This window comes from Labeo rohita, chromosome 6 (assembly GCF_022985175.1).
Source record: "Labeo rohita strain BAU-BD-2019 chromosome 6, IGBB_LRoh.1.0, whole genome shotgun sequence".
Taxonomy (NCBI): Eukaryota; Metazoa; Chordata; class Actinopteri; order Cypriniformes; family Cyprinidae; genus Labeo; species Labeo rohita.
The window spans coordinates 34268805-34285315 of NC_066874.1; the positions used below are offsets into that span (position 1 = coordinate 34268805).

The 16511-nt window shown below is 34.0% G+C and overlaps 1 protein-coding gene across 1 annotated transcript in view; it reads right to left on the minus strand.

Annotated features, from left to right (window-relative positions):
- tox2 (TOX high mobility group box family member 2) overlaps positions 1-16511 on the minus strand; it is a 136260-nt gene that overhangs the window by 65161 nt on the left and 54588 nt on the right. The window contains 1 exon segment of the mRNA XM_051112318.1: positions 5568-5627. Coding sequence (XP_050968275.1) covers positions 5568-5627 — 60 coding nt within the window.

The following is a 16511-nucleotide window of genomic DNA, read 5'->3' on the forward strand; positions in this document are numbered from 1 at the left end:
AAGTGAACAGGTTTACCATGATGGAGGTTATAGAGATTATAAAGAAGTGATTTTATCATGTTGAAACATATCATACTTAGTGTTTATCCCAATGCAATGTCCTTCCTCACAAACATAATGGATAGATGGAAATAAACGGATTTGAAAATACTTAATAACATAACTAACATTATAAGGAAAATAAATAAATGAATAAAATACAAACTAAATAATATTGTAAAATAATAATAAAATAAATTAAAAATTAAATTGATTAAATAAAATAAATAAAAACGTAAATAACAAGCATTACACAATATACATAATTTTTAGGACAAAAATAAAAGCATTAAAAACAAAAAAAAATGCAATAAAATAAAATAAAATAAAATAAAATAAAAACAGAAAACATAAAAAAAACTAATTCAAAATATTAACAAACTATAATCGTATATGAGTGATACGGGCAAATAAAACGGGCAAAGGTCGTTTGACTAGTCCTTTTATCTACAGTTCTCTAGGTATTTTTAATCCTAAAATCATTGTTGGCTCTGACAGTTGAGTTTTGGATCAGTGCATGCAAACTTTCTCAGTTCTGGATTCCTCTTCTTGACGAAGCCCTCGTCACCCTTCGGCAGCAGAATCTCTCTTCTGACGTTTCAGATCGGCAGCCAAACGCTCCTCTGGAAGAGCTTCCTCTGTCTTTCCTCTCACATGCCCGCTTGCTCTAATCACAGGCCTACTTGGCAACCAAAGCTCCGGGAAGCAATCAATAAAACCTTGTTACTCTAATTGTGAGATTATAATCTTGACCGCGACGTCTTCTGCATACTCAAACGCCGAGTCCATTAGAGACGTTTCCCAGCTACTTTCTTCAGCCAAGAATGCAAATGCAAAGACTAACATTTACGCTGCGCTATCACATCCAGATGAACTTCAGCTGATAAAGGATGAGTAAACTGACACAGTGCTGGAGGACGGCTCAGCATGCTAATCAGAAGCTGGCTTTTCACAACGAGATCACGTTTAAAGGCATAGTTTACATAAAAACACAAATTCAGTCGTTATTTACTCTCATATAACCCCCAGTTAGGTCTGCTTACCAAAGCTGCATTTATTTGCATAGTTGCAAATTCCTGCATTTGCTTAAAAATACAGTACAAACAGTAAAAAATGTGAAATATTATTACAATTTAAAATAGCTGTTTTCTATGTGAATGTCTGTTAAAATGTAATTTATTCCTGTAATCAAAGCTGAATTTTCAATTGTCACCTGATCCTTCAGAAACCATTCTAATATGCTGCTTTGCAGCTCAGGAAACATGTTGAAACACTTGTGCTGGTTCATATTTTTGCAGAAGCCATGATGCATTTTATGTTTCAGGATGCTTTGATGAATAGAAATGTCAAAAGAACAGCATTTATTTGAAACAGAAATCTTTTGTAACATTCTAAATGTCTTTACTGTCACTTTTGATCAATTTAATGCAGCCTTGATGAATTAAAGTATTAATTTCATTTAAAAAATGGAAAATTCTCTAATTTATCAGCATCAGTGTTGGGCATGTCACTTTAAAAATGTAATTAGTTATAGCTACTAGTTACTTCTCACAAATAGTAACTGAGTTAGCAACTGACAGCATTATAAAAGTAACTAAATACCAGGGAAAGTAACTATTGTGCTACTTTAAAAAACAAACAAAAAAAAAACAATGTGAGAGACACCTATCAAATTGAAAAAAAAAAATATTGTAAATATTATCAACTTTCTACGGACACCTTGGCAATAGAATCGCCATTGGCTAGTAAATTTATTTTGTTTGTTTATTCACTAATATTAAATATCTAGTTTTTTAAATATCTGAAAGTACACTTAGCATCAGCCAGTCAAGCATTATAATAGGATATTATAATAATTTAGCATTAAACTAGTAATTAGAATAACCATGTATGAATGCAAATTTGTCATGTTGACTAAACTTTGGAGTGGTGGTATTGCAAGATCAGTGTTGGGGAAAGTTACTTTTAAAAGTAATGTATTACAATATTACGTTACTCCCTAAAAAGCAACTAATTACGTTACTTTGTTACTTTTTATGGAAAGTAATGCGTTACGTTACTTTTGCGTTACCTTTTAAATCTGGACTGGCTTGCTTGTTTGTTTTTAATATAAAAAGTTATATTTTTAGCAAATGAACACCAAAAGCCTGAAGGAAAAGTAAATTCACATCTATACTGTATAACACATGAGAGGAAAGTTCAACACTCTTCAGCAAATTAAGAAAAATAATAATAATAATAAAAAAATGTTTATTAGTGTGGTTGAACTGGATCATCGAAAGGTCAGCAGCCAAGACACTGGTTAATAAAATGGAATTAAATACATAAAGACTTTTGATATTACCTTACATATTTAATTATTGCAGGTTTTCGTCATATTCTTCGTCATATACTGTTTTTATTCATGTTAGGAATATCGAATCAGTTTTGTAATGCGTTACTTTTCTAGTTACTTCAAAAAAGTAATCTGATTGCGTAACTTGTGTTACTTGTAATGCGTTACCCCCAACACTGCTTGTAATTTAGTGTTTCTATAAAAAAGGGAAAAAAAAAAACTAAAAATAATACTGATAACAACAAAACTACTATGAATTCTACTACTAATAACAATATAAAACTAATGATTAATGAGCTGCTGGGTTCATGAATATTAATCACATTGTCTGCGTTCACTCAAACTGATTTGCTGAAATCAAAACAGGTGCAATAATAGATAAGCGTCAGCCAATGAGATTGCTGCTTGCGCATTAGTTCCGCCTACTACCGGAGAAACCGGCAGTTCTTAAAAGCTGAAGAATTACAAAGGAACTCTGTTATTTTGACAGGAAAACACAACAAAGAATATCGTTTAGATATAGCGCATCAATTCTGCATGGTATATAAGAGTCTCTCTCTCTGTATCTGTCTTTGCGTGTGTTTGGGACAAAGCGACGGCTAGTCGTGTGCTTTAAATATAATAAAATAAATATAATAAATTATAGTAACGCTGCATTTCGTTGTCAGTAACAGTAACGGCGCTGTAATGGGGGAAACAGTAATTCGTTTGATTACTTGTCCATGAAAAAAGAACACTGTTAATAACGGCATTTCTTTATAACGCCATTATTCCCATCGCTGATCAGCATACATAAATAAACAGTCATTTTTCGCATTGGAATTTGTCGTGAGGAAGCGACAAAAAAATCAACACAGCGCATTGATGTTTTCTCTTTGTAATCGATTCTCTGGCTGTATCTGTCTGTCTCTCTCATTCTCAGCTCCATTCAGCTTTCTCCTGTCTGTCTCTCTCTCTCTTGTTGGGCTGCTATCGATCGCTGGAGTTGGCTGGAGGTCAACCCTCGGCGGACTCCAGACTCTTTTGTTGGCGGCGGTTACCGTGGCGATCCTCCGTGACCCCGAACACACAGAGGGCTCGTTAGGGGCCAAGCGGAGACGATCTCTCCCCTACAATCAGACGAGGTCAAAGGTCGCAGGAGGACAGCTCGGTCAACGTGAACGCGATGGCTCCCGGGAGGGACGCGGCGCCTGATCTGAGACCAAACGAGTGTGTGATGGACCGGCCTGGACCGCGATCACACCCGTTTCCATGACATTCATCTTCAATGGAAGCTTTTCAAATGGAATCAGTTTCAAAGTAGCAACGAATGAAAAAGGATCAAACAGCACAGAATGTCCAGCCTCTCCTACATGTACAGTGCGCACATGCTGAATTATGAACTGTAATGTCTCATTAATGGACAACACCTGATGATCATGTTCTCCAGCATGATTTAAGACGCTGTAAACTTGAGCTACAGTCGAGGAAGAACATCTAATCTAATCTGCACAGTCACTGGATTTATGACGCTCATTTATTTACATTTAATTAGTCATATAGAAATAATGCAGAATCTTACATAACTTTATTTACTTATGTAAACAATATTTATATTACAACAATATTGATATTTCTCAAAATCTGAAATCTTTTTACATCTTTTTACATTTTATTAGTCACATAGAAATAACGCAAAAACATATATACTTGTTTAATTTTTATTTATAATAAAGTTTTATACTTAAAATAATCAAGTTTAAAATAATTTATTTACTTACATTTGATGAGTCAGTGCAGAATCCTTTAATATCATATATTTAATATTAATATAATAGTTGTATAATATGAATATTTATAAAAAAAATTTTATTTTATTAGATATAAACTCATACATAAATATTTTTGAATTTATGTTTATAGTTATAAAACCTAACAATATTTATATTTCCATAATATTTTCATTTCTCAAAATCCTAAAGTTTATTTCTTTAGGTTTTAATGAATTTTCATTTGACTAATCATATAGAAATAATACAGAATCTTGTATTATTTGATATTTATAATTTCTAGTATGTACATTTAGACTTAAATCTTAAAATATTTCTATTTGTATTATATTTATACTTCTTAAAATCCTAAAGGTTTGGTTGCAGAGACTGCTTCTTATTTATTTTATATTCAAATGTTTCTTTTCGACTTCAAATTGAAATATTTTGTCAGGAAACCATTTTAATATAATAATATAATGATTAAACAATAACACATTAGTATAACAATAAAATCAGCAAACACTGAGTTTATACTGTATGTTTTCATACGCAAGTTAATTAATTCAATCTTTGCTGTGCTTTTCGTAATTATTTCTTATTCTTACTGAACGTCATTGTCATTTGAAGAACCAAAAACAGACTTTACGATCTCGTCTGTGGTGAAGAATTTATTAAAAATCTCTCATGAAAATCCATGAGGATCTAATTTAGAGCTCGAATTCCCTCTATAACTCAAAGAAATGATGCTGCAGATCTAAATGAACACTAAAAGACACAATAAATATTCCTGTCAGACTGTTTTGAAGGAAAGACGAAATGAAATGACACTTAATGGCCAAAGCGATGGAGATGTGAGGAGGAGGACAGAATGTTTTTGTTAATAAAGCAGAAAGACATTCTCAGCTAGTTAAGACTGTTTGTCTGGCTTTGGTGAGTTGCTGTGTGTGTGTGTGTGTGCGTGTGTGTGTAACATTACAGCCTTAAAGGCAAAATCAGTCTGCACTGCCTGAACCTGGTCAAGCGGACGAGATACGCAGACAGATGTCAAATATGAGTCTCAGAGTAAACAAACCAAGACAAAAGGAGACAGAAAGCGAAAGCACAGGACGTCTATCAGATCTTCTTCTAGTTGAATCCACCATAAGAGCTACGACTGAACGATATATCAAATATATGCACAATGTTTTTATGATTTGGTCATTAATATTCGTGAAGAGCACATCATTAGACTAGTCTGATGATTGTTCTTTGTCTCATGAGCACGTCCAGATTGAGCATTTCGAAAAGACACTGAGCTCAAAGCCACATGAAAATCAAAAATACGACTAAATAAAAAGCATCTTCCATGTTATTTCATGGGAAACACTGAACAATAGAAATAAGGACGAACAAAACGCAAAATCCAGGCTTTCGAAGGACAGGTTTGAGGGTTTGAATCTTACCTGACTCGGGGAGAGGAACTCTTGGTTGTTCTCACTCATGTACATGTTGTCACCATCAAACTGCGGGCAGATGGAGAGAAGAAGATTAAAGTTTGATTGGTCAGACAGCCGAGATAAAGGAAAATGATTTGCATATCAGACAGAACGAGGAAAAAAGGGAAAGAACAATTCCATCAAAACCGTCTGAGAGACACAGAGAGAGAAAGCGACAGTAGATCTGCTCCAAACTCTATGTGCAACCTATCTAGGCAGCATTTCAGGGCACAGTCTTCTTCTTTTGGTTTGATTCAGCATTGAAAGCTTTCTTAATAGCAAGCACAATATATCAGTTAACATACAATATCAGTTTTATAAAGTATTTAAAAACATTAGCATTTTTATTGTTTATATTATTATTACTATTATTACTATTACTATTACTATTACTATTAATACATTACTAAAAATATAATAATAATGATAATTATAATAATTTTATATCATAATAATTAAAAATATTATAAGTAAATAAGTACTAAAATGATTATTATTTATAATATTATATTATAGTAACATCATATTATAAGTAAAACATTTTATCGCTATATAATATTATTTTTTATTATTAAATGCATTATGTAAATTTTTCTCATTATATCATTATTTTCCATTTTAAAATGTATTTTATTAATTAATTAATTAATTATTATTATTTATTTATTTTTTTTTAGTAAGTAAAGATCATGTTCCATGAAGATATTTTGTGAATTTCCTAACGTAAATATATCAAAACTTAATATTTCATTAGTAATATGCATTTCTTAGAATTTCATTTGGACAACTTTTAAGGTGATTTGCTCAGTACTTTGATTTTTTTGCACCCTCAAATTCCAGATGTTCTCATTTCGACCAAAATATTGTCCTATGCTAACAAACCATACATCTATGGAAATCTTATTCATTCAGCTGACATCAGATATTGTATAAATCTCAATTGACCCTTATGAGTGATTTCACAGTGGAGAGTCACATATAATTAATTAATTGATTAACTGATTGATTGATTGATTTGTTATCAGAATCATATATTCATTTCAGTTGCATTTCTTTTAATTCATTCAATTAATTTAACTGCATTGATAATCCAAGTAATAATGCATTGCACAAGTGCATCATATTAAAGATCACGCTGTCATATTAGCAAAGTGCAAAAAGTCAAAACAAATGCTGATATTTAATTTGCAAACAACTTTTGCCACTGACAGACTGAACAGCTGAAAACGAGACAGAAAAAAAGTCCTAGGTTTGAAATGATGGAACAGTGTGAAAGGAAGGATATGACAGCTCGAAAGAGAGAATTTGAAAACCGACCACAATTGCCCTGCAGCGCGTGTCCTAGGACTGAAAGGTTGAGAACAAACACGTCGCTCCTGCCTTGGTGATTCTCAGCTAAATTACTCATAACTTTAGTTTAGTTAAATGCACGCGAGGACGCAAGAGCAGGACGAGCGCAGCCACCAAACACTGTCAAAACCGCACAAGACGTCTCTCTTATGAGCTCTGACAGCTGTCAAGTATAAGATGACAGACAGAAACATACAGTTGCAAACAATTTATTAACAAATCCTGTTGTCAAAAACACATCATCAAACGGCTGATCTGAGGAGTGCAGAGAAAGCCCTCCTTGTTATGACTGAAGAAATCAAGGACTCAATTAACTTGCTAATCGTTTCTTTATAGTTATGTCTTAATTGCTTCATAATCGCTCATCAGACAAAACCTTATTGGGAACAACCGAGCAACAGTCATATTTAGACAACAAATATCAAACAAACAAGCCAAAGCAAAACAGGAGGTGCGTCAGTGTGGTGTTTGCTAAAACCACAGAAATCAATACGATACTGAAAACTCAACAGACGTTCAGAAAAGCAGTAGTTAAGCACAATATACCAGTTAACATACAGTATGTGTTTCAGAAAACATTAGCATTTTTTACATTATTGTTATTTTAAATATTAATATATACTGTATATATCCAAATATATATACGCAAGTTTCAAAACTAATAAAAAAGGGATCCAGCTTTTCTATTTCATACTAAATAATTACTTAAATTCTAGATTGGACCTGCAATGCAAATGTTGCGTTTATAAGAGGGTAAAACACCAGTAAATCATGATACTGATTATGGGCCATTATAGAGTTATAATATTGATTGTCTCTGTTATCAATCTTCTATCACAGGTTTATGAAATCTTCATATCAGCATTAACCACTATGCATATTAGCATCAATGCAAAATGCAACCAGATGACATTTAACTTTATGACAGTGTTTTGTGGGAAAGTTCACACCATCTCACATGCATTCAGAGTAATTCCTGCTGTACATCTCTGATATATAGTTTAGAACATGTGCATTGATGACACACACACATATGCACACAACCACAACATGCACAGAGTGAGAATGAGAGTTTCTCTCTTTCTGTGCATCCTCATCCATCTCTCTCTCTCCTCTCCTCTCAGAGAAATGTGATATTATACTGCCGTATAATGACAAAGCCGTCAAACAGCTGATGGGGGTCGTAGAGCATTTCCAATGTGAACACCTCCCTCCCCCACGTGCATATTATATGCATATGAGTGTGTGTGTGTGTGAGCTAAACAGTCATCATGCATTTATGTATTCCATACTGCAAACTGCAGCATCAATAATACAGTATTACAGCATCGCATTGCACACACACACACGACTAAAGGCAGCACTGATAGTTTTGTTGATCGTCTTCTTCTAGAAATGCACCAGCATATCTGACCCCCCCATCTCTAATTAAGATGCAAATATATCCAAACGCACTATAGACATCTTCACAAATTACACCCTTTCACTGTGTGTGTGTTTGTGAGAGAGTGTGTGGGGGTGGTGTGAAGTTATAATGGAAGATTAAAAGATTTTCCCTCTTATCTGCAGATTTTATTACATTTAGACACATGTGCGCAGAAATATACACACTGTATAAACGTCTGGGGTCAGTATGCGTATTTGTGTATTTTTTAAAAGAAAGTGAATACTTTAATTTGGCAAGGATGCATTTAATTGCTCAAAAGTGACAGTAAAGACATTTATAATGTGACAGAAGATTTCTATTTTAAATAAATGCTGTTCTTTCGAACTTTCTATTCATCTGTGAATCTTGAAAAATAAAGTGTATGATGGTTTCCACAAAAATATTAGGCAGCACAACTGTTTTCAACATTGATAATAATCAGAAATGTTCGCTGAACAGCAAATCAGCATTTTAGAATGATTTCTGATGGATCATGTGACACTGAAGACTGGAGTAACTATGCTGAAAATTCAGCTGCACATCACAGAAATAAATTACATTTTAACACATATTCACATAGAAAACAGCTACTTTAAATTGTAATAATATTTCACATTTTTACAGTATTTTTGATCAAATAAATGCAGCCTTGGTGAGCATGAAATTTGGCAACACCATTAATTTGCATTCTCCACACAAACTCATAATGAGATTTTCTGATCATGGTAAACACAGAACACCGCACAGAGTGTGTTTATGTATGTGTGTGTATCTAGATGTAAGAGTCTATAAAGCATTTCACAGACAGTCATTAACTCTATTAATACGGTTCATATCATATCACACCTTTCAGTTCAAGGCCAGTTCCTGTAGAAAGAGCCATGAGTACAAACACCTGTAAGTGTGACTATACGGTCCCTTGATAATATCGCTCTGCATAAAGACAGATTCTGTAATAACATTTTCATGTGGTTTCTATAAAGCAGCTCTCAAATGACCTGCACCTCTGTCTCAATGTCTGTGTTTTCACGCTGCACAGCATGCACTCTTTTAAATAGCACGTTAGAATAGTATACATTACGCACGATAAACGATGCAAACACTAGCATGCTTTATTCTCATCACACAACCCGGTTCACATGGTGATTGTGATTGATTTCATATCTGCTAACAGAAGGTCAAGCACATCGCATGTGGTTTATAGTTCGGATGCATACTGCACATTTCGACAAATGTCATCCAGTGCATGCAGAACATTAGCATGGTGGGCACAGTATACATAGTACAGGACTAGTATGACTAGTATTTGTCCCGTCCTCACGCCCTCCACCTCCTCGCTCGCTCTCTCTCTCAGCACGTCTGCCACGCCAGGCTTTTCTATTACCCGTCTAATTGCACATTCCGCAGTGACAAGAGCTCATTAGTGCTTAATTACACACGTGTTATTTAGTACAAACATCTCCATTTGGGCCCCTTTTGCCGTGTAATTGTTCTGCGGGGACGGCCGTTGAGATGAAGGGCACGTCAGAGAGATTCGTGCTGAGTACGGAAGGCTGGAAGTAGGTCATGTGCCGTAGCAATAAACAAGGAACACTGCAATAAAATAATATAGTCACACACACACACACACAAACGCATGCATGCCAAAGCCAGTAATATCCAAAGCTCATGTAATATTTACAGTGCACTAATAGAAAGATGGTAGAGAGAAACAGATTCTTTTGCATTTGAATTTCAGAGAAAATCGCAGACTACATTAATACTGCTGGGTTTAGTGAGTCCATGTGTGCGTGTAAAAAAACAATGTGTGTTTGCACCATAGAAATCTGACTGTAAGATTATAGTGAATATGAATACAGTACAATGGATGCAAAAGTCTGAGAGCACACTGAAAATATGGGATATTGTTCAAGTTTTAGGATTTTGAGAAATCTAAATATTATAGAAATATTTATACTGTAAGGTTTTATAAGTATAAGCATGTACTATAAATTATAAATATTAAAAGATTCTGCTTTTTTTGACTTATCAAATGTAAATGAGTTCATTTAAACCTAAAAAATAAATACTGAAAATATATAAATATTATATAAATAAATAAATATTGTAAGGTTTTATAAACATAAATATATACTATAAATAATAAATATTTAATATTAAAAATGCTGCATTATTTTTTATGTGATTAATCAAATGCAAGTGCACAAGTTATTTTAAACCTACAAATAAACAGATTTAGGATTCTGAAAATATATATTATAGAAATATAAATATTTGACATTTTTATAGGTATAAATATATAGCACAAATTGTAAACATTAAAGATTCTGCATCATTTCTGTGTGATTAATAAAATCTAATGAGTTTAAGCTTAGAAATAAATAGATTTATGATTTTAAAAATATATGCATATTATAAAAATGTAAACATTTTAATGCTTTGTAAGTACAAATTTATAATATTAATATTAAATACTAACAATTTTACATTATTTATATGTGACAAATCAACTGTAAGTAAATGAGTGCATTTAAATCTAGAAATACACAGCTTTAGTCTTTGAGGAAAATAAAAATAAAATAAATATTTAAAATGTATAGATGCCATATATTATAAATATTAAATATTGAAAGTTGCACTTTGGAAAATCATCTCAAATTATGCTGAAGAACATGATCATCAGGATTCGCTCATGAAGCTGCAGTGCATTTTGAGAGATTTTCAAACGCATTTATCAGTTCAGCTTTTTACTCCGACGGCACACAGTATAATAAGTATAATAAAAAATTCATATTCAAAAGGAAAATGCAAAATGGAAGCATTTTTCACAAGCAGCCTCGAACTTCTGAACCCCACTATATTTTTTAAACATGCAAAAAAGCAATAAGTGAGTTTTATTATTGCTTTTATAAAACAGCAACAACCGTAATATGATAAAGTTCAATTAATAGTTAAAATTATTATTAATAATCATTACAAAATAATTTCTTTCCATGATGTTATAGTTCATTAGTCTAACTGTGCCTGTTTACAGCTGACAAACTTGTGCATTAATGCATTCACATTATAAACAGCCCTCAAGCGCAGCTCATCCAATCAGAAATGATAAATCACCCTGGATGCTGATTGGTCGATACAGTTAAAACACACACCAATGATGCGAAACAGCTGTTAGCGTGACCTCGGCAGCCCGACTGCTCAATTAAACGGCTAAACACACCTCGCTTTCGTGCGATTCGATTCAGTTCACTGGAGTCCAATTCACATGTCAGTTTGCTTTGGTTTTGACCTTTCATTCGGTCTCAGTTACTGTAATCTGGCAACAAGCGGCACCGTCCAGGCCAACTTGGACTGAGCAATTCAAACAATCCAGCTGTTGCCAGAACAGCGTTGGGAAGAACAGCGGCGGTAATGACGGCAGCTACCGGTGCTCGTCTCCTCTCTGGAGAATGAATAATATTCTGGCAGTGCCGAATCTAATAGGCGCTCTCTCTTAGATATTCAGCTGAGAATGGCACTTATGAAATATTAATATCATACAAAAATATGGCAACTCCAGCGCACTCCATCTCTCAAACTCCAGCGTAATTGACTATGCGAGTCTTTCCAAATCAGGCAGCGAGGAAACGAGAGGGAGAAAGAAAGGAAAAACAGAAAGTAGGAATATGTCAGCTTTGTGGCAGAGGAAGACGAGCCGCGTCTCACAAATGAGGACGAATTAAACGTACAGATGTGACAAATGGACGACGGATTTGATGATTACACGAAAACACAAACGCGCACGCAGCACGACACAATTAAACGGCCGTAGTGCGATTGCACGTTGCTGAATTATGATAATTGGACGTGTTTACACATTCAGATAAATGAAAACATTAATAACAAACACTTGAGTCATAAATGGACCACGACGTAAATGAATTTAAATGAAAAACTCAGTGTTTATTTTCTGTCTGGCTGTGAAGTGCTAAAACCTCCTCTACCAATTTATCATGAAAACACACTGAAACAATAAATGTATTTCAGTGCACTTCACCGCAGATCTGTACAAAATAACACACATTGAGCCACGCCCACCGTGTTCTCTGATTGGCTAATCACATGCGAGTCTCAAAGTGCCACAATAAATTCACGAGCTCCAGCTGTGGCTGTTATTATGAGGCTTATTTAGAGCTCAAGTATCAGAAACACATGTTGTGCTGCCCATTCAAACAGCATCACATCCTCATTTCAACAATTCAACAGCTCTCTTAAAAAAGCCTTAAAAACTTGTTTTAGGTGTGAAAGCTCAGATACAATGAGCTTTGAGACTTACAGTGCGTCTTTACTACAGAAACTCCTTACAAAAGTAGTACACTCTTACAAAATCAATCAGTTGATCAATACATCAAATCATGCATATATACATATATTCCAGATTAAAAAAAAAACAATAACAAATGTGCTTTATGAAAACAAAAAATGAAAAAATCTGATTTTTTTCTTTCTTTTTTTTTTTTTTTTTATATAATTTTCATTTATCCCCAAGGTTAAAGCAATCTGAGAGATTCAGAAATGATTCACATTCATTTGGAAAAATTACACTATAGGTATGTACTATTCATGAGGAACCCAAACATTTTGAAAACGAAACAAAATAACATTTACAAAGATACTTGATACATTTTTTAAAATTTGAATATTGCGATGGGACTTGAAAAACATTAAACTGTGATATTATTTGTTAATATTATTTTTGTGGCCTTGGTTACAACAGCAGAAGAGTATATTCATACAAGTTATAGAATGTTAATTAGAAAAACTATCACATATTATTACTTTTTTTTTGCAAAACACTGATGAATTGTGCACAGTAAAATGAGGGACTCTTATTAAGAGCAGAGTAAATATGTTGTCTTTAAGGTATTTATTAAAACCAGATATATAGTTTTAATAGTGATCATCCACTGAAAGCAGTTTATTATGCCCATAAATCCATACCACGTGAGATTATAGTCCAGGATTACAGAGATGAGAACTCAATTTGAAAAAACCCACAAATTGGCATCAATTGATATTGTGAGTTTGCAGGTCCAAATGACGCCAGCGCTGCTCTCTGGATTACACATCAAAACATTACATTAGCACATATTTAGCAGAGGAGGGAAATTTGAGATCTCATTTGGCTAATCCTGCCGTCTTGAGGCGGTTTAGTGTCGACACCTCGCTGCGTGTTTAACGTTTAGCTTACAGACGAAATGGCAGCAAATGAGGGAAACCACTGTGAGGAAAACTCGTTAATGTCTCAGTTGTTTCAGATACGTTTCTGTGATATAAATCAGAAGCATGCAGCCAGAAGTCAAAAAATCTCAGTATGAACTAAATTATGTCTCATCAAATGATCTGAGCTGGTACAAATATTCATTTTATAGCTCACTGATGACAACTACTGACTCATTTGTATCTGTTAAAGTCTCCTGAGAAACATACGAGACAAAACTGAGCTATAAACGAGCAACGGTGATGAGATTACATGGGTTCAAATTTAGAAAAGCAGATGTTTGAGATAATAAGTAATCCCACATTTGTCTCAGAAGAGATCACAACAATGTCTCGAACTGTGCTCAGTATGAACTCAAACATTTCTCATCATCTGATCTGCTTCACAATCATTTTATACCTAGATAACAACTACTGGCTCAGTTGTGTCTGTTTACTTCTTCTAAAAAGTTCTACGAGAAACATCCAAGACAGTTCAGACATAAGTGAGCTATTAATGAGCAACAGCATTAGAAATTAAATCATTAAATTCAAATCCAGAAAAGCAGATGTTTGAGATGTTTCTCCTGAGAAACAACGCTAGTAATCTCAAATTTGTCTCAAGAGATCTCAACAATGTCTCAAACTGCTTAGATACCAAAAATCCACAATCAAAAGTCAGATATCTCAATATGAACTCAAACATTTCTCATTAAATGATCTGATCTGCTTCACAATCATTTTACAGCTCTAGATGAGATACTATTACTAGATGACAACTACTGGCCGTCTATTCTATATATTTTCAGAGAAATGTTTGAGAGAGCTGAGACATTATGAACGAGCAACAGCAATGAGATTAAATGGATTCAAATCCAGAAAAGCAGATGTTTGAGATGTTTATGCCAAGAAAACAACCCTAGTACTCTCATATTTGTCTCAAGAGAGATCTGACCAATGTCTCAAACTGTGCTCAGAATCCAAAAATCTTGCATCAAAAATGATTAATCTCAGTATAAATTCAAATTTTCTCATCAAATGATCTGAGCTGCTATACTATTACTAAATGACAACTACTGACTCATTTGTGTCTGTTTAAATCTTCTAAAAAGTTTTAGGAGAAACGTCTGAGACAGCTGAGACATAACTGAGCTATGAACGTGCAACAGCAATATAAATAAATCATTAAACTCAAATGCAGAAACGCAGATGATTGAGATGAGAAACAACCCTGGCGGTCTCAAATTTGTCTCAAGAGATCTCAACAATGTCTCAAACTGTGCTCAGATACCAAAAATCCACAGTGGAAACTCAGATATCGCAATATAAACGCAAACATTTCTCATTAAATGATCTGATCTGCTTCACAATCATTTTATAGCTCTATACTACTACTAGATGACAACTATTGGCTGTCTGTTCTCCTAAAAACATTTTCAGAGAAATGTTTTGGAGACATGAGATGGATTCAAATCCAGAAAGGCAGATGTTTGAGATTAAGAAAACAACCCTAGTAATCTCCCATTTGTCTCAAAAGAGATCTGACCAATGTCTCAAACTGTGCTCAGATACCAAAACTCTCAATTTGAACTCAAACATTTCTCGTCAAATGATCTGAGCTGCTCTAAACATTCCTTCTTTAAAACTAGTGACTCAGTTGCGTCTGTTTATTATTCCGAAATTGATTTTAGGAGAAACATCTGAGACTAAGCTGATACTTAATCTCCATTAGGTCTCCAGAGCAACAACATTCTCCTCTGGCACCATGTGAAAAAAAGGAGGGAAAGAGACTCACAGTGAGAGAAAGAAAGCCTGTCGCTTTCAGAGCAATAAACTCTCTGAAAATAACTGTGTGTGTGTTTGTGTGTGTGTGTGTCGTTCACCTCCAGAGGAAGCTGAAAGGTGAGGGTGGGTGTGTGCGTGTGTGCGGGGGGGGTGATTTCAGCTAGTGAGCGGATGTTTAACTGAACCAACTTTTAACTGAACCCTCTGTGTCGAGATGTAAAGATACCGAACAAAGGCCTAAAACCTCGTTCCCCTCCCCTTACCGCAACACCTGACGCACGGGGCCGAGGAGAAACGGCACGTTTCCTCTCAGAGCTGTTAAAGTGGTTGTTCTGAGCTCAACCTTCATGCCATGGTTTGGTTAGACTTCTTAAAAGGCGGCAGAGGAGACGCTTGATAAAAGGCAGATAATTTTAAACCATTCATATGTAAATGCATGTACGCATCCGGAAAACTGAGCAAAAAAAAAAAAAGAAGAAGTTTTTTTTTCCCTCTGTCTTTTTTTAGATCGTTCCTCAGAACTCTGGGCATTGTAAAAATATCATATTTTTCACTTTTATTTATGCAAGTGTCAAGACTCTGTGAAAGAACTTCAACTAACTGCAGAATAATGAAATACACAAATCCACACTAAATTTACGTTCGAGTATTATTTCGCTTTATATATTTTTTTGATGATGCCGTCATTAAAAATAAACCTAATCGTCCCACAGAATTCAAGGTTTCAGTGAATGAATTTCCACGATTTTTTCAAGGCTTTTGTGCATTTTTAAAAATCCTTTTATAGAGAAGCTTACAAAGAGAATTCTGTAGTTGATCAAATATTTTAGGGCTGAAAATAACTAGAAAAAGACTTTTAAAAATGTCAGTAACACTTTACCTTTTTCTATAAAATGCATTATACATTTTTTTTAATGCATTAATTATGCCTTGTAATGCACCATATAATGCACTGTATGAGCTCATAAATAATCGTAACCACAGTTACAATACATTATAATACACCTCCAGAAAGTATAATGCATTAAAACACATCACCAAAAAAAAAAAAAAAAAAAAATGAATTTTACAATTTCTAGGTTAAATGAACACCATAATATTGCCATGCATGC